Source organism: Tinamus guttatus, unplaced genomic scaffold (genome assembly GCF_059628265.1).
Source record: "Tinamus guttatus ecotype Peru unplaced genomic scaffold, ASM5962826v1 Tinamus_guttatus_pri_ptg000047l, whole genome shotgun sequence".
NCBI classification, from domain to species: Eukaryota; Metazoa; Chordata; class Aves; order Tinamiformes; family Tinamidae; genus Tinamus; species Tinamus guttatus.
In genome coordinates this window covers 915156-936901 of record NW_028288581.1, presented here as the reverse complement: position 1 = coordinate 936901, position 21746 = coordinate 915156, and the positions used below count along the sequence as shown (strand labels likewise).

Below are 21746 nucleotides of genomic sequence, written 5' to 3'. Positions count from 1 at the left end.
CTCATGGAATCATTTCAGCATAACACAAGCACGAAAGAACTTATTTATTCTCACTGCGTAATGTTGCAAATTTTTTAGTGGGTAAATTTAAACAAATTATTTCTGCCCTGTCCTAATCACAAATAAGGACTAAACATATGTAACAAAGGACGACGTCTGTAATACAAGCTGTTTCTACAAAGTAGCTACAACGGTACCTCCAAAATGATATCTGCAACTTCCTATTAGCTGCAGTGTACTTCAGAGTGAAAATGCATTAATGTTATCATCTTGCAATCGCACCAGATGAAGCAATGCATATCAGTGTTCATTAGCATGATTCTTTATGCCATCTTAGAATGAAAAACTGCTCATAAAATGATTTATTTTAGTCATTAGAAGTCTATTGGAAGTAAGTGTTGGAGGTCAATGCAATATAAAACATTAAAGATTGCCAATAAGAATGTAAAGTGATTTAAAAAAAAAAAGCAAATATAAAATGTTGCTGCTATTGAACACGTTACACGATCGAATGATTTCATTGCTTCACCCTGAATTTAAAGACAATGTCAAACCCAATATATCTTCACAGTCTTTGATAGCTAACAAACCACATACCTGAAAGAATAACACTACCAAATGAGCCATATCATGCAGCATGTCAGTGTCTACAGAGGAATTTACATCATCAGTTTTTATTACTTTCATTCGCAGATCATCTAATATCTATAGACCGTGATATAATACCAACAAAGCTGTTGGCATATATTTGAGCTTTTATGCAACCAACAGCAGAGAAAACAAAGCTATTTTACAACTGTGTTTTGATCGGCTGGGAAATACCTATCTAATGCACAATACTACGCAGAAATAATGACAGCCTGAAGGCAATGGCCATCACAGATGACCCAAAACAGGGTCGCAGGACATTAAGAGTCTCCTACTATAATTGGCTGAAACAGGCCTATCATGGACAGATCAAGAGAAGATGCAGCAAACATTCAGGAAACATTTTAATATTTAAGCCTACCACCTAAATTCTTCTTCTATACAGTTCTATATCGGTGCACAAACTCATTGTAAATCTAACCCAAAATACACAGTGGCAGGAAAACTATCATTACCCAAAACCTGATGGATGATTTCCATTTCTACAATCCAGATTTGGAATCCCAAATTGGAATCTGCAGTTAGTGCCATCAAAGGTCATATCATTTATTTCCCAATTATTTTTTATTTCCTATTATTTCCTATTTAGTAGTATTGCACCCAAAGCCATATGACATAGCAAAGAGCCACAGCTTTCTAACCATATTTTTAAACTATTTATACTATCTGTAAACTCAATAAATATATTTGCACTGCTGACCAAAATAGGGGACCTGATATCAGTGCAAAGATTAAGAAAAATCAAGTTGTTAATACTCTGTCTATGAAGCAGATGAGTGAGGATGAGGCAGAGAGCAGACAATCTGAATTTACATTATTCCCACAGACCACTACCAAGACCACTTAATTTCATGCCAGTGCATAGGTACTGAAAAGATGAAGCTCTTGGTAAAGAACTGGTCTTCATCTCACACGTCTGCCCTTAGCAGACCCAGCAGTCGCTACCACTGGCCCAGGGCACAGCTAAGCTCCTGCTGAGCGCTCTTGATCCGCTGCCTCTGCGGTGCCTGACCCAACAGCTTGGTCGAGCACAGACACCAAGTTTGAGCCTTTCTGTAAGTTACCGTCTTGTAACTCCCTCAATTACATTTAGGGAGGGAGGGAGGAGAGGGGGAAGGAACCATGACCTCAGATAAGCAGTACGTGAAATGCACTTGTGTCTTCTTGCAAGATTGAAGTTTGGCATTGGCAGAAGCCACCAAGGGCAAGATCTATAGAGCAGGAAATATTTTTAAAGTGCTACTACTCCAAAAAAAAAAAAAAAAAAAAAAAAAGTAGGAAGGTGCCTGCTAAGACACGGGGAGCAAAAATACCAGTATTTTAGAAGAAATCCATACTCCTTCTGCTGAAACATTAAACTGAGATGCTAAACTCTCAACATAAAAACAGGCATGTATGTTAACTTGGGGGTTTTGGCATTGCAAATATGAAAACACTAAAAAAAAAACCACAAATATGAAACCACTAGAAAAGGTCCATGCTGTAACATTGAACAGGCAATGCTTACCATGGTAGAATAAATAGGAAGTTCTTTAAACGGGTTCACAAGTAGCAGGATATCACCAATGTAGGTCTGGGAAAAAAAAAAAAAAAAGATATAACTGCTTTCTTAAGTAATAAATTAATTCCTTAAAGGGGTAAATGGTTTTCTTCAGAAAAGAGTTTTGGTAAAAGCAACTTAAATCTAGCTATCAACATATCGAGTATAATTTGAGAATTCAGGGCTTTTTGAATTCCTAACTTAAAATGAAGATCCAAATTTACAATTCAGATAGCATTAATTATTCTTTTTGTAACAAAATAGAGTTCTTCATAATACAGAATTATGCATAGAAGAACGGCACTGCATATATTATTGTTAGATTATGTGAAAGTTAATTTGTAATTCACCATTTGTTAATTTATAAAAATGTGACATCCTTACCACATACATAAGCTCCTCAATAAATTTATTAAGGGATAGACGATAGAAGGTAGCAATGCTGAAATTGCTTATGCTGAATTGCTACATTAAAATGCGTTTCCTGTGGAATAAGCCAAAGGAATTGGTACATTTACAAATATTTCTGTATTTGTTTATGTGTATATGAACACACATACATACACAAAAACATACTGGCTATATTAAAATCAGTAAAAAATTTACTGATTCCAAAGCTGCCAATGTTTTACTATTTCATAGTAAATGAATGACACACTTAAATACAAAAGTGTAGTTCACCCTTGACACCAGACTTCTCTCCTCCCCAGCCCTTTACCTGCTGCACACCCCTGCTGCTATATCACAAATTTATTCTTTCTTAGAATGGAAAAATTCCTGGCCTCTATCCTTGAAAAAGACAGCAATCTAGCATGTGAACAGCCCATTCTCAGAATGAAATATTTTGTGTTTGGGAGGTGGTGAATATTGCCTTCTATAATGCATGTACTTTTTTACTCTGAAGTGGTGTAACACATTTTTTCTTTCTCACCCAAGTTGATCTCAGTTTTGCATTTTCCAAAGGGCTAAACTTCCTTAAGCTTCATGAAGCACAGACCAGGAAGTGCACAGTGCTAAGGGGGATTTCTATTTGGAACTGAGTCCAACTTTCCTTCTCAGACTGTAAACCAAATCACTCAAATGTGTAACTTTCTGTATTCCTTTAGTCTGAACACTGCAACCAACTCATACATTTAAAACAGATTGGCATTTTTTCACATTTGCAGGTTCAACAACCAGAAAAAGGGATTATGAACAAGGATGCCAAAATTTTCATGTGAATATTTTTATGCAGAAGCTATCTATATCTACCTAAATGCTTCCTGTTTTTAATTTGTCAAAAGCAGAAAAATGTGCTGTAGAGAAGTCTCCTCAGACTTATTTCATTTGGTATCTAAATGACTAACATTTCAGTACAGAGAGAATGATTTGTGTGGAAGATAGGAAATGACAACGAGAAAACAAATCTGCTGATATTTAATTCCTAAATTCTTAAATTCCTTATTTTCAATTTCTAGTAATCACATGCTCAATTAAAAATAAGCTAACAATATTCTATAATGGAGGAATCTTTTGGTAGTTTGATAGAAAAGGTTACTTGAGCCCATGCCGTTTTATCAATAGATTTTCTCTGTGAAAGAAAAAAACATATACGCTGTTTTGTTCCAAACCTTTTTGAAGCATTATTCCATTATTTTATATCTGATTACTAAATCTGATATTCCTAAATAAGCTTGAGAAATGTTATTCATATGTCATGTGCCATTTAAATGCCAGTCATGGGTACGGGCCAGGTAAGTGTCCAATAATTATGACAGTAATTGTATTCTTCCTATTCTCTCATTTGTTCTTTTGTGAAAGCTGACGTTGACAGGTGAAGAACAACACTGCAGTGCCAGTTTCGAAACAACTCACATATATCTGATTATTATTGAAACGCTTCTGAATCTCGTAAAGCAGGCTGCTGTCTGTTAGCTCACTCAAAGAAGCCAAGTCGTCATTAGGGGCTGGAGGCATCAACTTAATCTGGAAAAGAAAAATTACACAGAGAAATGAAATAACTTCACAACCAATGACCATCCCTGTATTGTAATGTTCTAACCTCAAATATTAGATTAGGTCACTAGAATTTCTGGAAATTTATGAAAAATGCACTGGAAAACCAGGAAGCTGTCACTCCTCCCAGACAACCTCACATCATTAATCTTAAGCAATAGAAGCACATCAAACACCATCATCAATGCTAAGGTGTAAAACTGAATGAGTCTGATGGGCTTTTAAGAACACAGACTCGAACTTGAGTGCCATTTACCATCTCCGAATCCATAAAGATTCCCAGCTCAAGTGCAATTCTCCTGCTCTCTTCATTAACTGTTTATGGCAGTAGAAATCAAGACTATAAAAGCTAATGTACTTGTAAACTACTTATTGACAAATATTGAACAAAGCTCTCATATTACTCTTCATCGCAGAGAATTAAAAATTCTAATAGACTTTTTTCTGCAGGATAAACGCAAGCTAATAAACAGGAGTAATCATGTTGCCAAGGAGACCAGAAGGGATTCAGAAGCACCTACTGTAGCCAAAACTGGTGAATGAAATGAGTATTTTTTCAGATGGAGGAGGAACAATATAACCCCTGCAAGACAAAGTAAATTCTAAGGAAATAAAAATAATTACCAAAAGACAAATTTGGATACAGAAGTAAAAAGAGTCAGTGATAAGAGAAATGTGATTAAAGACAAAATAAAAAGAGCCACATGCCAAGCAGTGGGGTTATAAATTGTGATGCACACTTAAAACTTTCTTTTTTCATACCAGCCCAAAGGAAAGTATTTTTGCACATCAGCAGAACACTTAGAAATAGCAAATTCTCATGTGATAGTAGAACGATTTGAATTTTACTGCAAAAGTACTCTGTGGGGTCTACTTTGGAGATAGACAACTAAGAAGAAATGTTTGCTCTGTTGTTCTGGATAAGGAGAAGAAATGTCTGGGACAAAGGCAGATAGTGCTCCTTCCCAGAGAGCAGGGATGGAAGCAGAAAGAATCCTGGGGAGATTTCTGAGGGAGCAAGAGGTTGCTTCTGGCAAGGGGCAGACCAGAACTATGCATAGAGATGCAAAATACTAGGCACCTGATTCTGACCTACTGAACTTCCACATAGTTTTCATGGCTTCACAGCCTGATTTGGAGAACACAACATTCTGGGTTCTCTTCCTAAATTTGTCAGTGCTGCCCTCTGTGATACTGCTGAGTTATTTTGTCTTTCATCACAATGAAACAAGACTGACATTGTCACTTTGGCTCATTGTTCCAAGTTTCTTGAAACATACAGACACTAATTCCCATGCTAGGTTAGGCAACCATGAGCAAACACCTGGGAGCTTGTACTAGTAAACAAGCTGATGTGATATTATATGATTTTATGATTATATATGATGATTATATATGATTATATGATATATATGATTTTATATATTCTCTAATGCATACAGCTTTGGTCCTATTAATATTTTGCTTCTAAAAAATAGGAGTATTAATATTAGTATCAAGAGACAGACATAAAACAGATGGTATCCTTACTAGAAGTATTTTTGCCTCTAGGAAAAAAAAATAAGCAACCCACAGCAAATATTCCAACCACAAAACCACTAGCCTTTGTGAGATAAAACTTTTTTTTCTTTTATCTTTTTTTTTTCTTTTATCTTTTTTTTTCTATTTAAATATATCACCACTCTTGTTCCCATTCATGTGTTGGAATGGTGCAACCAAAGCTAAAAACCTGGAAATCCTCTTTCATCTACAAAGAGACAAATACAAATAGTCAGAGACAAATACAAATAGTCTGTCAAATCTTAGCTCCGTGCAGAACAGATGCCAGATCAATCACTCTGAAGAAACTGCCAAGTAGAGCAAAAGTAACTCTAAGAAGTAAATCGTACGAAGCATGAAGCTTCTTGCAGAAGAAAAAGGCATATGTAGCAGAGGCTGTTAGCTCCCTGATCCTGCAGTTCCACAGCCCTTGCAGTGCCTTTTGGCTGTAAGGGACACATCTCTACTCTTTTGTCCACTTAAAGCATAATATAGCTACTATTGCCTTTTTTTTTTTTTTTTTTAATTGTAAGTAGCCCTACCCCTTATATTACTAAAATTAGAGGCTTCAAAAATCTACCACACTCAGAATGTTACAGAGACTGGAAAAATTTGCTCTAGACTTTAATAACTTCCTAACAGATCTCTCAAGAAAAATAAATTCCATTAAAAAAACCACAGTGTTTAAAATAAGTAGATGAGCAAAGAGACAAAGTCCTCATAGAAAGCTGTCTCCCTTTTTTATCAGCTCCACCAACAGTCAAGAGGTGTTGACTGCTAAACTGGCATTTGCAAGCCTCAGGTGCATGCAGCAGCAGGAATATCTTTTTCAACATTTTTCCACTCAGCCATGAAGAGAGGAAAGGCAGACATCAAATCTGCATTCCACCTGCAGGAGCTGTTGGACAAGAGAAGTAGTAAGCCAGAAAAAAACAAACAAACAACTGGGAGATCTATAGAACGTACAACCTGAATAGATGAAGTGAAGACTCCCACTTCGCCACCACCCACATGTTTCCTGAAAATTTTAACCTGATTTCTTATATTCAAATTTCACTAAAAGATTAAGCACCAATGCTTCCCCACACTTCATCAACACACTTCAGCTTGACTTCAGATTCTCTTTAAAATTACTTGAAGAAGTTTGAGATGAAGAGACAAAGACTCAAGAAATAGAACAAATTTCTTTGTTTTCAAAGCCTACAAAATAACAACAGCAAAGGGTTTGGGGTTTCTCTCAGTATGCAGCTATGCTGTGTTCTAAGTTCATACTTTTATATTACGGAAAACAAATTCCAAAATACTTTCTTTATATACTTCAATTATGACATGCCTTATCATAGTTACAAGAGTCAGTATTAAAGCAGCTATGTAGACCTACAATGACAGCAAGGCAGTAGAACCCAATTACATGTCATGTTAATGTTGCTTTATATTTTCTGCTTTCCCTGCAAAAAATTGTGAAAAAAAGTTTGCATTCAATTAAGTCCAAAAAGGTTTAAATGTGCAAAAATACAACAATAAGTCATTAAGTTAATTTACTAAATTTATCTTATCTAATTTCTTGAATATATCTGTAAAATGTAGTTACTTGCCCACATAAATTGTGTAGATTTGCATATAGGCCAGCTGAAGATTTCACGAGCTTGTTTCTCATGTGCCTTGCCACTGTCCTCATTTCACTGACCTATCTCTTTCAGAAGAGTTGTATTCAAAAAAGTGGAGCAGTAAGAACTATCAAAATGATACTATCATTATTCTTTCCTAATCTCTTTCTCTCTTTCTTTTTTTTTTTTTTAACCCAGTTGGGAATTGTTAATTTTCTTCTTAAAATATCATGTTTTCCATTTCCAAGGACAGAGAGACAGAAACCACCAGTTGCCTGCTTGGTCTACATCATTCTGTCTGCCCATCTAGAAATATATTCCTCAACCACCAAAAGTGAGTGCAGATTTTTCAATCACACAGAAGATGGCATTTTTTGCTTTTTTTATCATGCCTGTCAGATGCCAGGCTGGCTAGAAAATAAAAAATCCACTTGGTAAAAAAAAAAAATAAAATAAAATAAAAATTGACCTTTCTTCTTGATGATGCATAATAGAATAGAACAAAATGCACAAAATAAATTCCAAGCGATTTTTAAAGCTTTGTACAGAGAGGAAGCAAATAATAAGCAGTAGCCTATGGCCTCCCCACTTACAAGAGGACTCAACTCATTTGCAGAAACAAAACAGGTCACCTATACACATCTTACTCTCTTGTTTCCTACCAAAAGTCTAACGCCCCTATCAAATGCCATAGAACAAGTTTCTCATAATTCATCCTCTGAAGCTTTCATTTTATATAAAGATCAAGTATACTAGGCCGGAAACAAAGTAACTATGTCTTTATTTGTAAACAAAAGAGAGGTTTGGACATCGATTATAATATATAGCATGTACTACACAATATATTATGTTACAGAGCCATTGAACATGGTGGCCCTGAACCAGGGAAAAAGTGCTGCCTTGTTTTATTTTATACTACAGGTAACAGCCACAGATGCTGAGTTTATAGATAGTCAAATTCCTGGCTGAGAAAGTAAGAGAAACCAAATCTCTGACAACCAACATATCTTTCTGCAAAGTTTAGGGTTTGGGGATGCATTTTTTTTAACAAACTCAATTCATTAAAATTCACAGAAAACTCAATGAGCAAGTACATAAGCTAAAAACTGCATTTAAACTGAAATAGCAGAATGAGAAGGAAGATATTTACATTTAACTCACAAACTATTTGACCTAGGCATAAACACTATTTATGTTATTAATAATTTATTTGAAGGCACCTTCAAATTCGATTCTCCTCACTGCCTCCTCTGAGCACAGATGAGTATTCTCTATTTTCTCCTTTGCTGCTTCTACTTCAATATCACAGTAATATGATGCATACTTTAGAAGACAGTCATAAAAGAAAAATAATCACAAAAACAATATAAATTCTGTCTGATATAACTATGTCTCAGGAAGTGATTAGTTTTGAGATCTTTCAATGCTGACAATGAAGATTTCTGTTTACACATTTAAATTAGATACACTTAAGAGCATTCACAATCTGCTCAGTTAATAATCTCTAGCGATTTTTATTTTTTAATTACTTGTGTCCTTGAAATAAGTATGCATTCATGGTTTTATATGCAATACTGTGATACACACTGCTGTCCCTTGTGTATGTGGTAAGTGATACTGAAACAATAAAAAAGGGCACCAGGGGATACTTGGTCACACGGTTTATGTGGCCAATAATATGTAAACAAGAGTTATGTGCCAAAGACAAAATATTAAAAAAAAAGAATGGCCTAATTAAGGAAAAGAAAATATTTAATCTATCTTTCTTTGTAGAATGAAGCACATAATTCAATTCCAGGCCAGCGATTTCAATCTACTATCAGAAAAAAAAAGTCCTTCCCAGCTGTGAGGAAAAGAAAATTGCCAACTATGCTAAAATTCTTGGAATTATTCATAGTGCTTTCTTTGTTTGGCAGCACAGACCTTGAAATTATAGATGATCAAAGAACTGCTTTTACCTAGAAAAAAAGTAGTATAAGCCAAGTGAGAATAAAAATGCTTCATCAATGTAGTCTCTTATATTACATGTAATAAAAATCTTACTTCATGAGAAATAATGTTTTGATAAAGCTCTTTTTCATTTTTTTGTAATAAAAAAGAAGCTAAGAATATAAATCTGAGCAGTTATTTTTCTCAAAGCTAAAAAAGTTTAGAGAGTTCTGTATTAAAATACGTTTCAGATGTAATAACATGAAAATTTTCTCTCTGATCCCTCAATAAAGGCCTCATCTACATGCCATATTGCCTATGCATGTATGATATTTCTGACACAAAGCATATGAAATATCATGCTGATTCATTTTAATAATATATGAACATAAAATCCAAGTAATGACTCCACATATCCTAATGAAAAATTAAACAGAACATAATTACATTGAATGTAGTTTGGAATGCAACTGGTAAGGACAAATGATAGTGAACCTCATTAAAATTAGTATATCTAAGAGATACGTGGGACTGGAAGGAAAGGGGGTCTTCAAGTTTTTCTGCTGGTATCAGCAATAAATAAAAACTTCAAATCTCAATAATAAACAGTAATAATATACAACAAAAAAATAATAAAATGTGCTATTTGGAAAGATCAGCTCTGAAAATTCAGGTCTGCATATTTTCCATATATGCAGGTATAATAGTATATACCTACAGTTCAGAAGGTATAATAGTATACACCTACAGAATAGTACAGAATAATATCCCTTTCTCACACAGCAACAAAAAAAAAAAGTTGCTGCTACAATAACAAGAATATTCAAACCAGAATATTCAAACTTTGCTTTAACTATGGTGTTTTTTACTATCTCTTGATTCTTAGGGCCAGCTCGTGAACATTAACTCCTAATTCTGAAAGAGAAGAGATTGGAAGAAACAAAGCACTACAAAGCAACAGGGTAAAGTTACTGTAGCTTGCTGTTCCATAAAAACTGAGACTGCCAATAAATTTGGCAAAAAAAAAAAATAGTAAGAGCCCACTGAAAGAAGAAAAACGTTAGAGACAAAGGGCAGTTTTTCTGGCTGTCATCTATTTTATCTAAAAAAAAAAAAGAAAAAAAAAGTGCTCATCTTTTCAACTTGAGAAAATATGGGAAGCTATCATCTTGCCTTCAGCTAAGTAAGAAAAGATAGTTTTGGAACTGGGCTGTAATGGCAAAAACCTCTTTTAACCCTTCATCTGACCTCTAAGATTTCATATCAGGAACATTAAAAGTCAAAGTAAAGGCAATGATGATTTCTCTAGTTTACTGGGTTAATTCTTGAAGTAATTAAGTTTTTGTTGTTAGTGGTGGTTTGTTTGCTTGTTTTTTTTTCCTCTGAAGAGCTAAAATGTATTAACTCCTGCCAACTGAGAAAGTGGTCCCTCCTGAACAGGAACTTAGGTGCTAGATGAGATTCCACAGCTGAGGATATTCAGGGAAGTTGCAATCCCATAGCAAAAAAAAAAAAAAGTCTCTAGATAATTAATGCCTATATACTAGTATATAAGCATAAGAAAGGGAGTTAACACTACATCAGCAGCTGTAAATCTGGTTATTCCTATCTTTAAATTTAGTTACTACCTTTGCAACGTAAAATTCCCTCAGCAGCCCTCTCGCTTTAGGTTACGTTTCTTTGCCTTGTAACCCGAAGTTGGACAGCAGCAGGTAGTTGTCCCTCCCCGCTGACAGCCACCAGCACAGTGTGACCTTCCACCAGCCCCCGCCTGCCGTGGGCCTGGCCCCGCTGCCAGCGACTGGCAGAAAATCAGCTGCTCAATTCCCAGAACGGAAACTCTCTGCAGGGCCCAGATCGCGATCGCAGGGAGGGATCGAGGAGACAAGGGTCTCCCCCACAGTGCAGATCTACTGCCATGTGGAGAGGGAAAAAATAAATCACGGTGTTCTTAGGCTTCCTTGATCACTAAATTTGCACTTTCCAGGCCTAAGTACAAAGCAGCATTTCAGAAACCTGCATGCATTACCTGTTCAAGCTTGGTGGGACTGTTCACCGCGACGTTTTCAGACGTGCCATCTTGAGATTGCTGCTTACATAAACCTTTAGCTGCATCTTTGAACATTGTGTCTTTCTCCAGCAAGCTGTCCTGCTTGGCAATCGGTAACGCCAGGGAGTTGCTGCAGAGAGAATCAATACAGTAATCACGCTCCTTCAGATGGGGTCCGGCAAACAAAAGATTCCCACATGTGGGGGGCACAAACACTGAACCAAGATATAATTCAGGGCTGAGACTAACCTGTTCCCTATCCAAATAGGGGGGAAAAACTTAAGAGACAAAACTGTTCGTATGGGTTGGTCTATACTCAAAGACATAGAGGTCTCAGTAAAATACGTTGATTTAAAATCCACCTTTATGCATATCTGTTCTAAAGCAGAACTGAACACAGCAAGCAGAATATCCATGGGTTTGCATTTGACAGTGCTGGGTTGGCAAATCAATAGGCAATTTGAAAGCTGAATTTAAAATGCATAATTAGCCTGCTTGATACTCTTTTGAAAAGTAATATATTTCAAAATATTCCAATATTGCTATTGACATTGCAATTAAAAAAAATAAAATCCTTTTTTTTTAATACAAGTCAATATGCAAGTTATGTTTTACTTAGAACATAAGCTGCTTTGAGTTTGTGATACGATAAAAAAAAACAGCACATAAACATATACAAATATATATACTCAGTCTGCAAATGGCAATGTTTTCCCTATTGATACTCAGATTATACGACACATCTGAAAAACAACAATACAAAAATCTTAGATGATTTTGGCTATGTTGTACATCGACAGGAACTAGGAAGGAATTAACTCCAGGAGCTGAGTGCACAAATCTCAGAAACAACCTCCTGGCCTCTCAGACTGCAAATGAGACAATCCCAGGGCAGCTCTTTGCCATGATGCACGCACAATTTCTTTGACAGGAACTGTGGAGTAAATGTGAGAATATGGGGATGGTGCATTCCACTGCATAAGGCCCAGATGTTAATCTCTGTTTTTTTAAAAAAATCTAATTTTTACTCTAAGTTATATGATTCTTATCACTGGTTATAATAAACCTAGGATTATACATACACACTCAAGTATGGAGTCTATGCTGAACAACAAACACTTAAGTTGACCGAAATGAAATAAGGACTCACATAAGCAGAACTCACAGCTAACACTGATTTCAACTCAGATTAAGACCTGCTAGTTGCATAAGAAATAAAGTGTGGGCACAATTTTAGAAACGTACAGTCCTAAACAGAGATAAAATACCTAAACAAAACACTTTAGGAAATCAGGGGCAAACAGCTTTCTACTGGAAAAAAAGAAGTCATACTGGCAAAACAGTTTTTCATGAAATCCTATCAATTATGATGAAATTTTGATTTGTAAAGACAGAAAAAATGTTCTACAAATATTAAAATAATTGATTTAAATATTTTGTAATTAAATATTGTCATTTTTTCCTTTACTAATGATGTTGTGCTTCACAGATTTTATATTAAAAAAGCAGGAGTGATTGGCACTATTTCACATTTTCCTCACACTTAGAATTGAACAAAACATAATTAAGCACCTTTTTTTTTTTGAATAGCCTTTTGCTATACTCCAAAAATGCTCAAATTCCTTTGGATAAACTTATTTTCATATTGAACCACAACCAAAGAGGGAAAACTAAACAAAATTATAAGCCAAATGCAATCAAATATTAAAAATGCTAGTGTTGCCACTCATATTTTTTATTATTATTATTCATAAGATGCCTCTCTTAAATTGTTCACAATTTAAAAAGAACCAGGATGTTTTGTGTTATGAAATTTATCTTTTACCATTTACTCTTACCACTTTGATGCTGATCATAAAACACAGTTTAGAAACATTGTTTTTAAAGTTTTAGCTGTAAACACATAACACTATTCAGATAAAAATAAACTTTTCAAGTGGCAGAAGCGAAGTAGGTTGTAGAGGGCAGCAAAGTGTGTGTGGAAAAGTATACTTACTCTCTCCACTGAAGCATCTTTAACTTCAAAGAGCAAAAATGCATTAAAGGCAAAACATACTCATTTATTGGGAGACATGTATACATATGAACTACTGAATGTGACTTAAAGAAGGAGAAATGTTCCACGTAGTGATGTACAGATGAATATACCAACTACGTACATCTAGTAATAATAGTACTTCAGGTGATGGAAATGCTAGCATATAATTCATATTACAACAAAAATGTGAATAACTGCAAAAGAGAAAAAATCACTCAAATAGTTGCTTTTGACTTAGGTTCAAGAAGACACCATGAAAAATAGAACAAATTGAAATAAATGTTTCCAGGAAACAAAATGCCTTTAAAAAAAAATCTTTAACAGTCATAAATGATTTTATTAATCACAAGATTAAGTCCAGAAGTGTCATTGAAAATTCCACTAGAGAGGACAGTGCAAAAGAAGATTTTATGTTAATGCAAGCAGATGAATTAGCATGAACTGTCATCCTCAACGATAATTAATAGATAATTAATCACAAAGGGAGGCTTGAGCCAAAACAATGTTGCATAATAGGCAGGAATGGGAGTTATCTAGGCTAATCTTATTTAAAGAAGGGGAGGACTGGCATATATTACTATACTACTACTACTGGGATATATTACTCTAAAAATTCTATAATGCAATATGAAGGAATAGTCGCTTTGATTTTTAGGTGTATGAGACCTCATTTAAGTGTAGAGACCTTAAATTGTAAATCCTTATTGTGAGATGCTGTTAAAATACCTTTCCTGAGAACTGTCTTCCTAGTGCATGCCTCCTAAATCACACAGACGAACAGACTCAGGAGCTAAGAAATACGAGAGGACAGTATTCTAGTTCTGGAATTACAACTTCCTAATAACAGGAGTTGAGATTGGTTGCCTAAAGGAAATTAGATATGCTTGATAATCTAGAATAATGAAAGGATTCTGACAACTGATTTTTATTTTTTTTAACTGAGTAAAAATATTGACTTTCAGTTCATCTATTCCGTAGTGTTCTTCCAGAAATCGATACTGTAATTTAATCTAGAACAAGGTAAATAAGGTTTTGTTGACATAGCACAAGCTATTCACAATGTTTGTTCATCATTTTTTGGGTCTCCTTTTGAACATCGTTTTCTTCTGCTTTAGAAGTGAGTTTAGCAGGTAGGTTCAAATATGGCCACAAGTCTTGTAAAACTATCACTGCAGACTAAACAATGTGTAAGGAGAGTAAAAACCAAAACTTTGCTCACCCCTAAATCAAGGGAGATAACACCAAATGCAGTTAACATTTACTGTGGATGCTAAAGGAAGATTAAATGTGGGCTTTTATTATGTGGTCCTCTTTGTAGTAAAAAAAAAAAGTTCTGTTCAGTATGCAAGAACGGCACAGACAGATTCATCTTCATCCTAGTTCATTCCATTAATGTCTAAGGGCTACTTTAATAGACCACAAGCAATGGAATCTTTGCTTTCAACACTGTTCATTGAAAAGGTGGGAATCTATTTGAACCAAGTCATATACGTGCATCCATAATTAGCTGAGAGAAACAGGCACTCTGGAGAACACACGATTCAATATACCTTGAACAGATGTCAGGTTTTGTTTTCTACTGTTGAACAAGCTTACTGAGGTGACCTGCTTTGAAAAATTGCCAGATTTTCAGGTAGATACACATGACACGTACTGCTTCAAAACAAATTGAAAAGATATGGGTACTGTTGTATGGATTATCCACAGTTTTCCAGATTTTCAGTAGTCACAACCAGGCTGTGAATGGGACAAAGACTACCAAGGTCTTTGCTGCCCTCCTGCACTGGTAGCAGGACGTGAATTGGCTAGTGCAAAGAAAATCCTGAGTTGAAGAGCGCTAAAAGTCTGGAGAATGTATGTACTGAACAGGGACTACTTCAAGTTTACCAAAGCCATGTGTTTTCCCTCTGCGCATCTGCAATGTAGCGCTGTTGATGTCAGTGTATTCAGCAAAACAGACCTTTGGTTTGACTTCTTGCTGTGTTCTCATGTAGGCTATTTAAGGACTCCAAGCCTAGCTTGGGGGAGTAAGATGCCAATAGATCCTACAGTGGATGCTTGGTGAGATTCCAGATGTAAATCTGTTTCATTCATTTTTCCATTCAGTAGGACTGTTTGATAGTTATCATTATAATGTCACAAGAGAATCTACTTCTGATATGAAACTGTGGTGCCAGAGGACTGGAAGAAAGCCAGTGTCACTACAGTCTTCAAAAAAGGCAAGAGGGAGAAGCCGGGAAACTACAGGCTGGTCAGCCTCACCTCCGTCCCTGGAAAGGTGATGGAGCAGCTTATCCTAGAGTCCTTCTCTAGGCATGCAAAGGAAAAGAAGGTGATCAGGAGTAGTTAGCCTGGATTCACCAAGGGGAAGTCATGTCTGACGAACCTGAGAGCCTTCTACAATGAAGTGACCAGCTGGGTGGACGATGGGAGAGCCGTGGATGTTGTCTACCTTGATTTCAGCAAGGCTTCCAACACAGTCTCCCATAACATCCTCATAGGAAAGCTCTGGAAGCGTGGACTGGGTGAGTGGACAGTGAAGTGGATTGAGGACTGGCTGGATGGCAGAGCTCAGAAGGTGGTGATAAACGGGGCTGAGTCTAGGTGGAAGCCTGTGGCCAGTGGTGTCCCACAAGGGTCAGTACTGGGCCCAGTGATGTTCAATTTGTTCATCAATGACTGGGACGAGGGCACAGAGTGCACCCTCAGCAAGTTTGCAGATTATACCAAGCTGGAAGGAGTGGCCGAGACTCCCGAGGGCTGTGCTGCCATTCAGAGGGACCTGGACAGGATGGAGAGTTGGGCAGAGAGGAACCTCATGAGGTTCAACAACAAGTGCAAGGTCCGGTACCTGGGGAGGAATAACCCCAGACACCTGCACAGATCAGGGGTTGACCTGCTGGAAAGCAGCTCTGTGGAGAGGGATTTGGGAGTCTTGGTCGACAACAAGTTAACCAGGAGGCAGCAATGTGCCCTTGTGACCAAGAAGGCTAATGGGATCCTGGCCTGCATCAGGAGGAGCGTTGCCAGCAGGTCAAGGGAGGGGATCCTGCCCCTCTACTCAGCTCTGGTGAGGCCGCACCTGCAGTACTGTGTGCAGTTCTGGGCTCCCCAGAACAAGAAGGACACTGAGCTTCTAGAGAGGGTGCAGCATAGAGCCATGAAGATGATTAAGGGGCTGGAGCATCTATCATATGAGGAAAGACTAAGTGAGATGGGCCTGTTTAGCCTGGAGAAGAGAAGACTGAGAGGAGATTTGATCAATATGCTCAAGTACTTGGGGGGTGATTGTAGGGAGGATGGGATCAAACTCTTCTTGGTGGTGGCCAGCAACAGAACAAGGGGTAATGGGTACAAGCTGAAACACAGGAAGTTCCATCTCTAGGTGAGGAAGAACTTCTTTCCTGTGAGGGTGACAGAGCCCTGGAACAGGCTGCCCACAGAGGTTGTGGAGTCTCCTTCTCTGGAGATCTTCCAAACCTGCTTGGATGCCACCCTGTGCCACGTGCTCTAGGTCTCCCTGCTGGAGCAGGGGGGTTAGATGTCCCTTCCAACCTTAAGCATTCTGTGATTCTGTGCGATTTTGTGATTCTGTTTACCAATAATAAAAAATGGGGTGTTTTGTTGTTGTTCTTTTTGTTTGTTTGTTTGCAAATTTGCCTTATTTTTAATACCTCAGAATTCAAACTTCTAACTTACTTTAAAACTGTTGACAGCAACTTAATTTTCAAAATTATGGTTCAGGATGTTCTAACAGTGGATTAGACTACGGGGCTGCTTATTTCATAACCAACTGACAAGAAGCAAGTAATTCCATAAGCAGTTATGTCCAGGAATGCACATTACTGTGACTAATAAACACCTATCTGAAACAATATTCTGGGTGCATGAAATCTGGATGAAATATGCATATACCTTATGGAGTTCCGAATTCAACAGATGGACCATTTCACAATAATTGCTTATTTCTTCCAGATTTTAATGTATTCCAAATACTCTCAATAGACCATAAAATATAAGTATTATAAAATAAAAGGAAATACATGTTCTCCATCTCTATGCATAAAATTTAAGGGTTTCTTGTTTAATTTGCTTCTGAAATAAGCTTTGGTGGTCAACACAGGAAAATTAATGACAATATTTCACAAGTTTACCCAGCCAATAGCCTTCAATTACAAAGCATTTGCATAGTGTGCGAAGAAATTATCTGAAATTTCTAAAATTCTCACAGATCAGAATATCTAGAAATGAGAAACTAGTCTGTCCTGCACCACTATAAGCTATCACTCCTGCTCCATATATAGTTTCCACTTCTGTTGATGTTCCATGGTAGGCTTAAGATTTGTAAAACATAGGAAAAGGTCATAAATTAGAACTAAAATTTAAGATATTAATTGACTCTATGTTCTCTTCAATATTGAATTTTAAGTTCATGCTGCTGAATTCTATGTAATTACACTTGCACTTTACACAGTACAAATTCTGTAACAGTCCGAAGTCCTATCATTTTATCTGTTATTGCTTATATTATTTTTACTTTTAGGATTTGCACCTTCTTCTTTCATCTGCAATGGTAGTTTTATTAAATTACTCCTAACCACCTTATGATGACTTGGTCTACAGTATTAACCTGTAATAATTCTGCTAAGAAAGCTCTGGCTATTTTTGTTGGCAATTGTAACAATGTATATTCATAGACTGTATGTACAAAATTAAAGTTGACAAAAAGAGATGGGAGATGCAAACACAAAAGAGGATTCTTCCAAAATGGAAGTTTTACTTGACCCATCAAACAGAATTTGAACAATAATCTGGCCTCAGTGTATCACTTTTAACAAGAAACACTTACAGTTTATTGGAAACCGTGGGCAGATCATGGATGATCTCTTCATATGGCTCTTCTTGAGATAAAGTAGAAACAGATAAAGGATCTTTCATTTTTTCTTCCCAGACAATTTCAGCCTTTAGAAGCATTTCCTCAATAAACTCAGAAGCTGCAATATCTAAGACATTGAAATGGCAAGATATCAGACCAAAGAAAACAGTGCAGAAAAGCTCCTTTCAATTCAAAGCTCTAGATCACGTTAAGATTAAGCATCTGGCTAGATAAGCATTTTGTTAAAATGGAAAGAATTGTTGCAATATTGATCATAAAATAATAGTGGAAGTTACTGGGGGAAAAAAAAAAGGCAAGGTACATTTGGTATGAAATTAAGTAATTATTTGCAAATCGTCAAAACTCGCATATACATACTGTACCCACAAAAGCAGTAAAATCAGCTAAATTTGCAGGCAGTTAACTTTGTTAGTGTGGACCATTCTGTTTGGTCCACAGTCTTTTAGCTAAATATAAACCAGCATCTGGCTAATCATAAACCACTTTTCTGAGGTTGTTGTGCGGTTTCAAAAGTTGTTGTGCAGTTTCAAAGAGTATTTTTTAGATGATACACTGTTTTGAAGCATAACATATTTTAGTATATTACACAAAGGGATTTTCTCCTTCTAATCTGACAGAATCACTGCTCAATCTTCTACACTCCTGGGCTCCTATTCATTTTAGGCTAGGCCTGGGAGTTTGCATAAGCATCTGTTTTTTCTCTCCAAACGATCACTGATGCTAGCTCTGCTTTGATCACTGGACTGGACCAGATCATCTCAAGAGCCTTCCAATCTGAAATAGTCCATCATCTCATTTCCTTTAAAGCCAGTGCTTAAGGTCTCTTAAGTTCTCTAAGTCACTTGGGTAACTACGGAAGTACTTTATACTATGGGAAACAATTAATATTAAATTTGAAAACTGAATGCTGAATTTGTGGTTATTTAGCAGCTACAGGGATTCCGATTCATGGCTACCTGCAGACATGCACTATGATCAGTCAAGATAGAGAGAAAAAAAATCAGAAAAAAAAAGTCACCAAAGAAGTCTAAATGCATTGAAAAACTCAGGAGCTGAGAATAAATGAGGAATAAAACTGCAACAAAGTTACATCATTTGGTGTGGTATCCTGTGTAATTATCACTAGCAGTTTTAAACACCATACAAAAACCATATATGCACATATTCATACGTGTATGTAACTACATGATATATACTGTGTATATATATTGTTTTATATATATATATATATAAAAGCACATGCATGTGTGTCTATGCATGTGTGATGAAGCAAACAGAAAGGAAAAAAGACAGTTTCGTGACAATTAGTGCATGCAAAATGTGTACTGATTTTCACCTACCTGAAGGCTTTTCATTATTGCAGTTGAGAAGATTGGGATTTGCCCAGTGCATCAAAAGCAGCTTCACAAGGTTTGTCTAAAAATGGGAAAAAATAGAAATTTTTGAAAAGGCAAAATGAGGATAGGGGTATTGCAGCCATCATTCAGTTTATTCTGTCCTTCCTGCAGTGGATGAAATCATGATACCACCCCACTCCACGCATCACCACAGGTGACACCTCCAAAATTCCAGCTCCTGAAGCTGCCACCTATAGGCACATGTTGCGTAATTCACAACAGGCAGATTAATATCCAGTTCTCCCATGTTTTCACTTCATCCCCATTCCCCCAAAGACTTCTTCCACTCCTATAGATGGAAAGAAATCCATAAAAACTCGAAAAAAAAACTTTTATCACCACCTCTCATGACCTAGATGACAAACATTTCTTACTCAACAATACTCAACAAATGTGTAGCATCATTTCCAAAGGGGTCTAAACTACAGCCACCATGGTTGGAAATCTGTTCTCTATCACTAGTAGAAATTTGTTTTTACCAAACCTAGTTAATCTATTAATAATGGCAGCAATTAAACATTAGAAATCATCAATGAAAGAAATATATTTTGTGGCATATTTTTCAATTTCTCCAAGAATGCTGGAAATGACTGTTTCAGCATGCTGACATCTCTAGAGATATTCTCCATCAAAGACTCTAGGGATGTCTACTTTGAAAATTATTTTGATCAGAAAGGAGTAAAAAATGTGAAAAAAGAGCAAAAATATATTAGAGTGTGTGCTGAAACCTGAAAAGGAAAAAAAAGTTTTCCCATTTTGCAAAATATACTGAAGAGAATAGAGTTTAGCATATAAATGTAACCTATGGGGAAAGCAAGGTTGTGCACAGGGGAAAATAAGCTGTGCAGCAAAGAAAGTGCTCTTTAGAGCAAAAGAAGAGAGGAAAAAAGAGCAAAAGAAGAGGGGAAATGAAAAATGAGAACCTTGATTGGAAGGCAGTAGAAACTGAATACCAATGTGGCATGAAAAAAGGAGGGAGAGAGGGAGGGAGGGAGGAAGGAAGGCAGGAAGGCAGGAAGGCAGGAAGGCAGGAAGGACAGTAGAAGACTGAGAATGAAGGAAATCATTGCAAATAAATAGTAAATCTCAATCCAAACAGTAGGAGACAATTTACTAAGACCGTGATGAGCAAGTGCTATCTAAATACAGGACTCTCGCAAAAACAAACAAACAACAACAACAAAAAAACACTCAAGTGACATAAAGCAAGAAAATACTGTTTCAAATTTCTATACAAGTAAAAAGATCTTGAGCCTCTCAGCATTTTAATGCTGGCTTTCCATTCTGGCAGTAACAGCAGAGAATTCAGCAAACTGGGGAAACAGGAAGGAAGCCATGACGGATTTATTTCCCAATCCAATTAGCCCTGCTTTCAACTTAGAAGCCTCAATACATACATCTCTGCGGTTTCCTTCATTATGAAAAAATCAACAAGCTGAGCAGACTAACTCAGCAGCAATTGCATAATCTTGTTACCAGCAACTCTGAAAAGTGGCAGTAGTTGTATCAAAGTAGTTTTTTTAACACTGTTTCAGTTTAATAACAATAGACAGCACTTTGGGTTCCCAAAGTTTTGGATTTATGCCACAAGAGGTCCCTTCTGTGCTGTAACATCAATGCTCCCTGTTGTCAAAGAAATAACCCAAGCTGTAAATCCTGGATGCACATCACCAAGACTAAGATATTCAGGTCACTGCTAATTTCAATTACCTTCTCTTGGATACAGGAGTCTGTCTGTGTTAGTTTTAAACACAATTTGTTCAGGTTTTATAAGTCAGCTAAAATCCAGCTGTCACATATCTTCAGAACTGTGCCAAAAACTGGGAATATTTCTAAAACAATAACAGCAAATTACTGCTATCCATAGGCATTTTGACTGTAGGAACAGCTACTAATAAAGTGTATATGCTTATTTTAAGAGAAATTGTAGGGTCTAATGACCCAAAGTATTGTAGACCCAAAGTATAAAATGCCAGAAAGCTGCTGAAGTGCAAAGATTTATTTTAATCCTTATTTTTCCTGTGTTGTCTTTGTCAATTAGCATTAGGACTGAGTGCTCATGAGCAATACTAACGGCTATTATTTAAAATATGTGCTTACAAGATG

General features: G+C 36.4%; 1 protein-coding gene across 1 annotated transcript in view; it reads right to left on the bottom strand.

Moving 5' to 3' along the window:
• The window catches only part of MYO16 (myosin XVI), a 250981-nt gene that overhangs the window by 150663 nt on the left and 78572 nt on the right, over positions 1–21746 (bottom strand). The window contains exons 7-11 of the mRNA XM_010216802.2: positions 19584–19659; positions 18196–18349; positions 11288–11438; positions 4043–4153; positions 2156–2221 (exon numbers count right to left, since the gene is read on the bottom strand). Of these exons, the coding sequence (XP_010215104.2) occupies positions 2156–2221; positions 4043–4153; positions 11288–11438; positions 18196–18349; positions 19584–19659 (558 nt within the window). The remainder of the gene's footprint in view (positions 1–2155; positions 2222–4042; positions 4154–11287; positions 11439–18195; positions 18350–19583; positions 19660–21746) is intronic.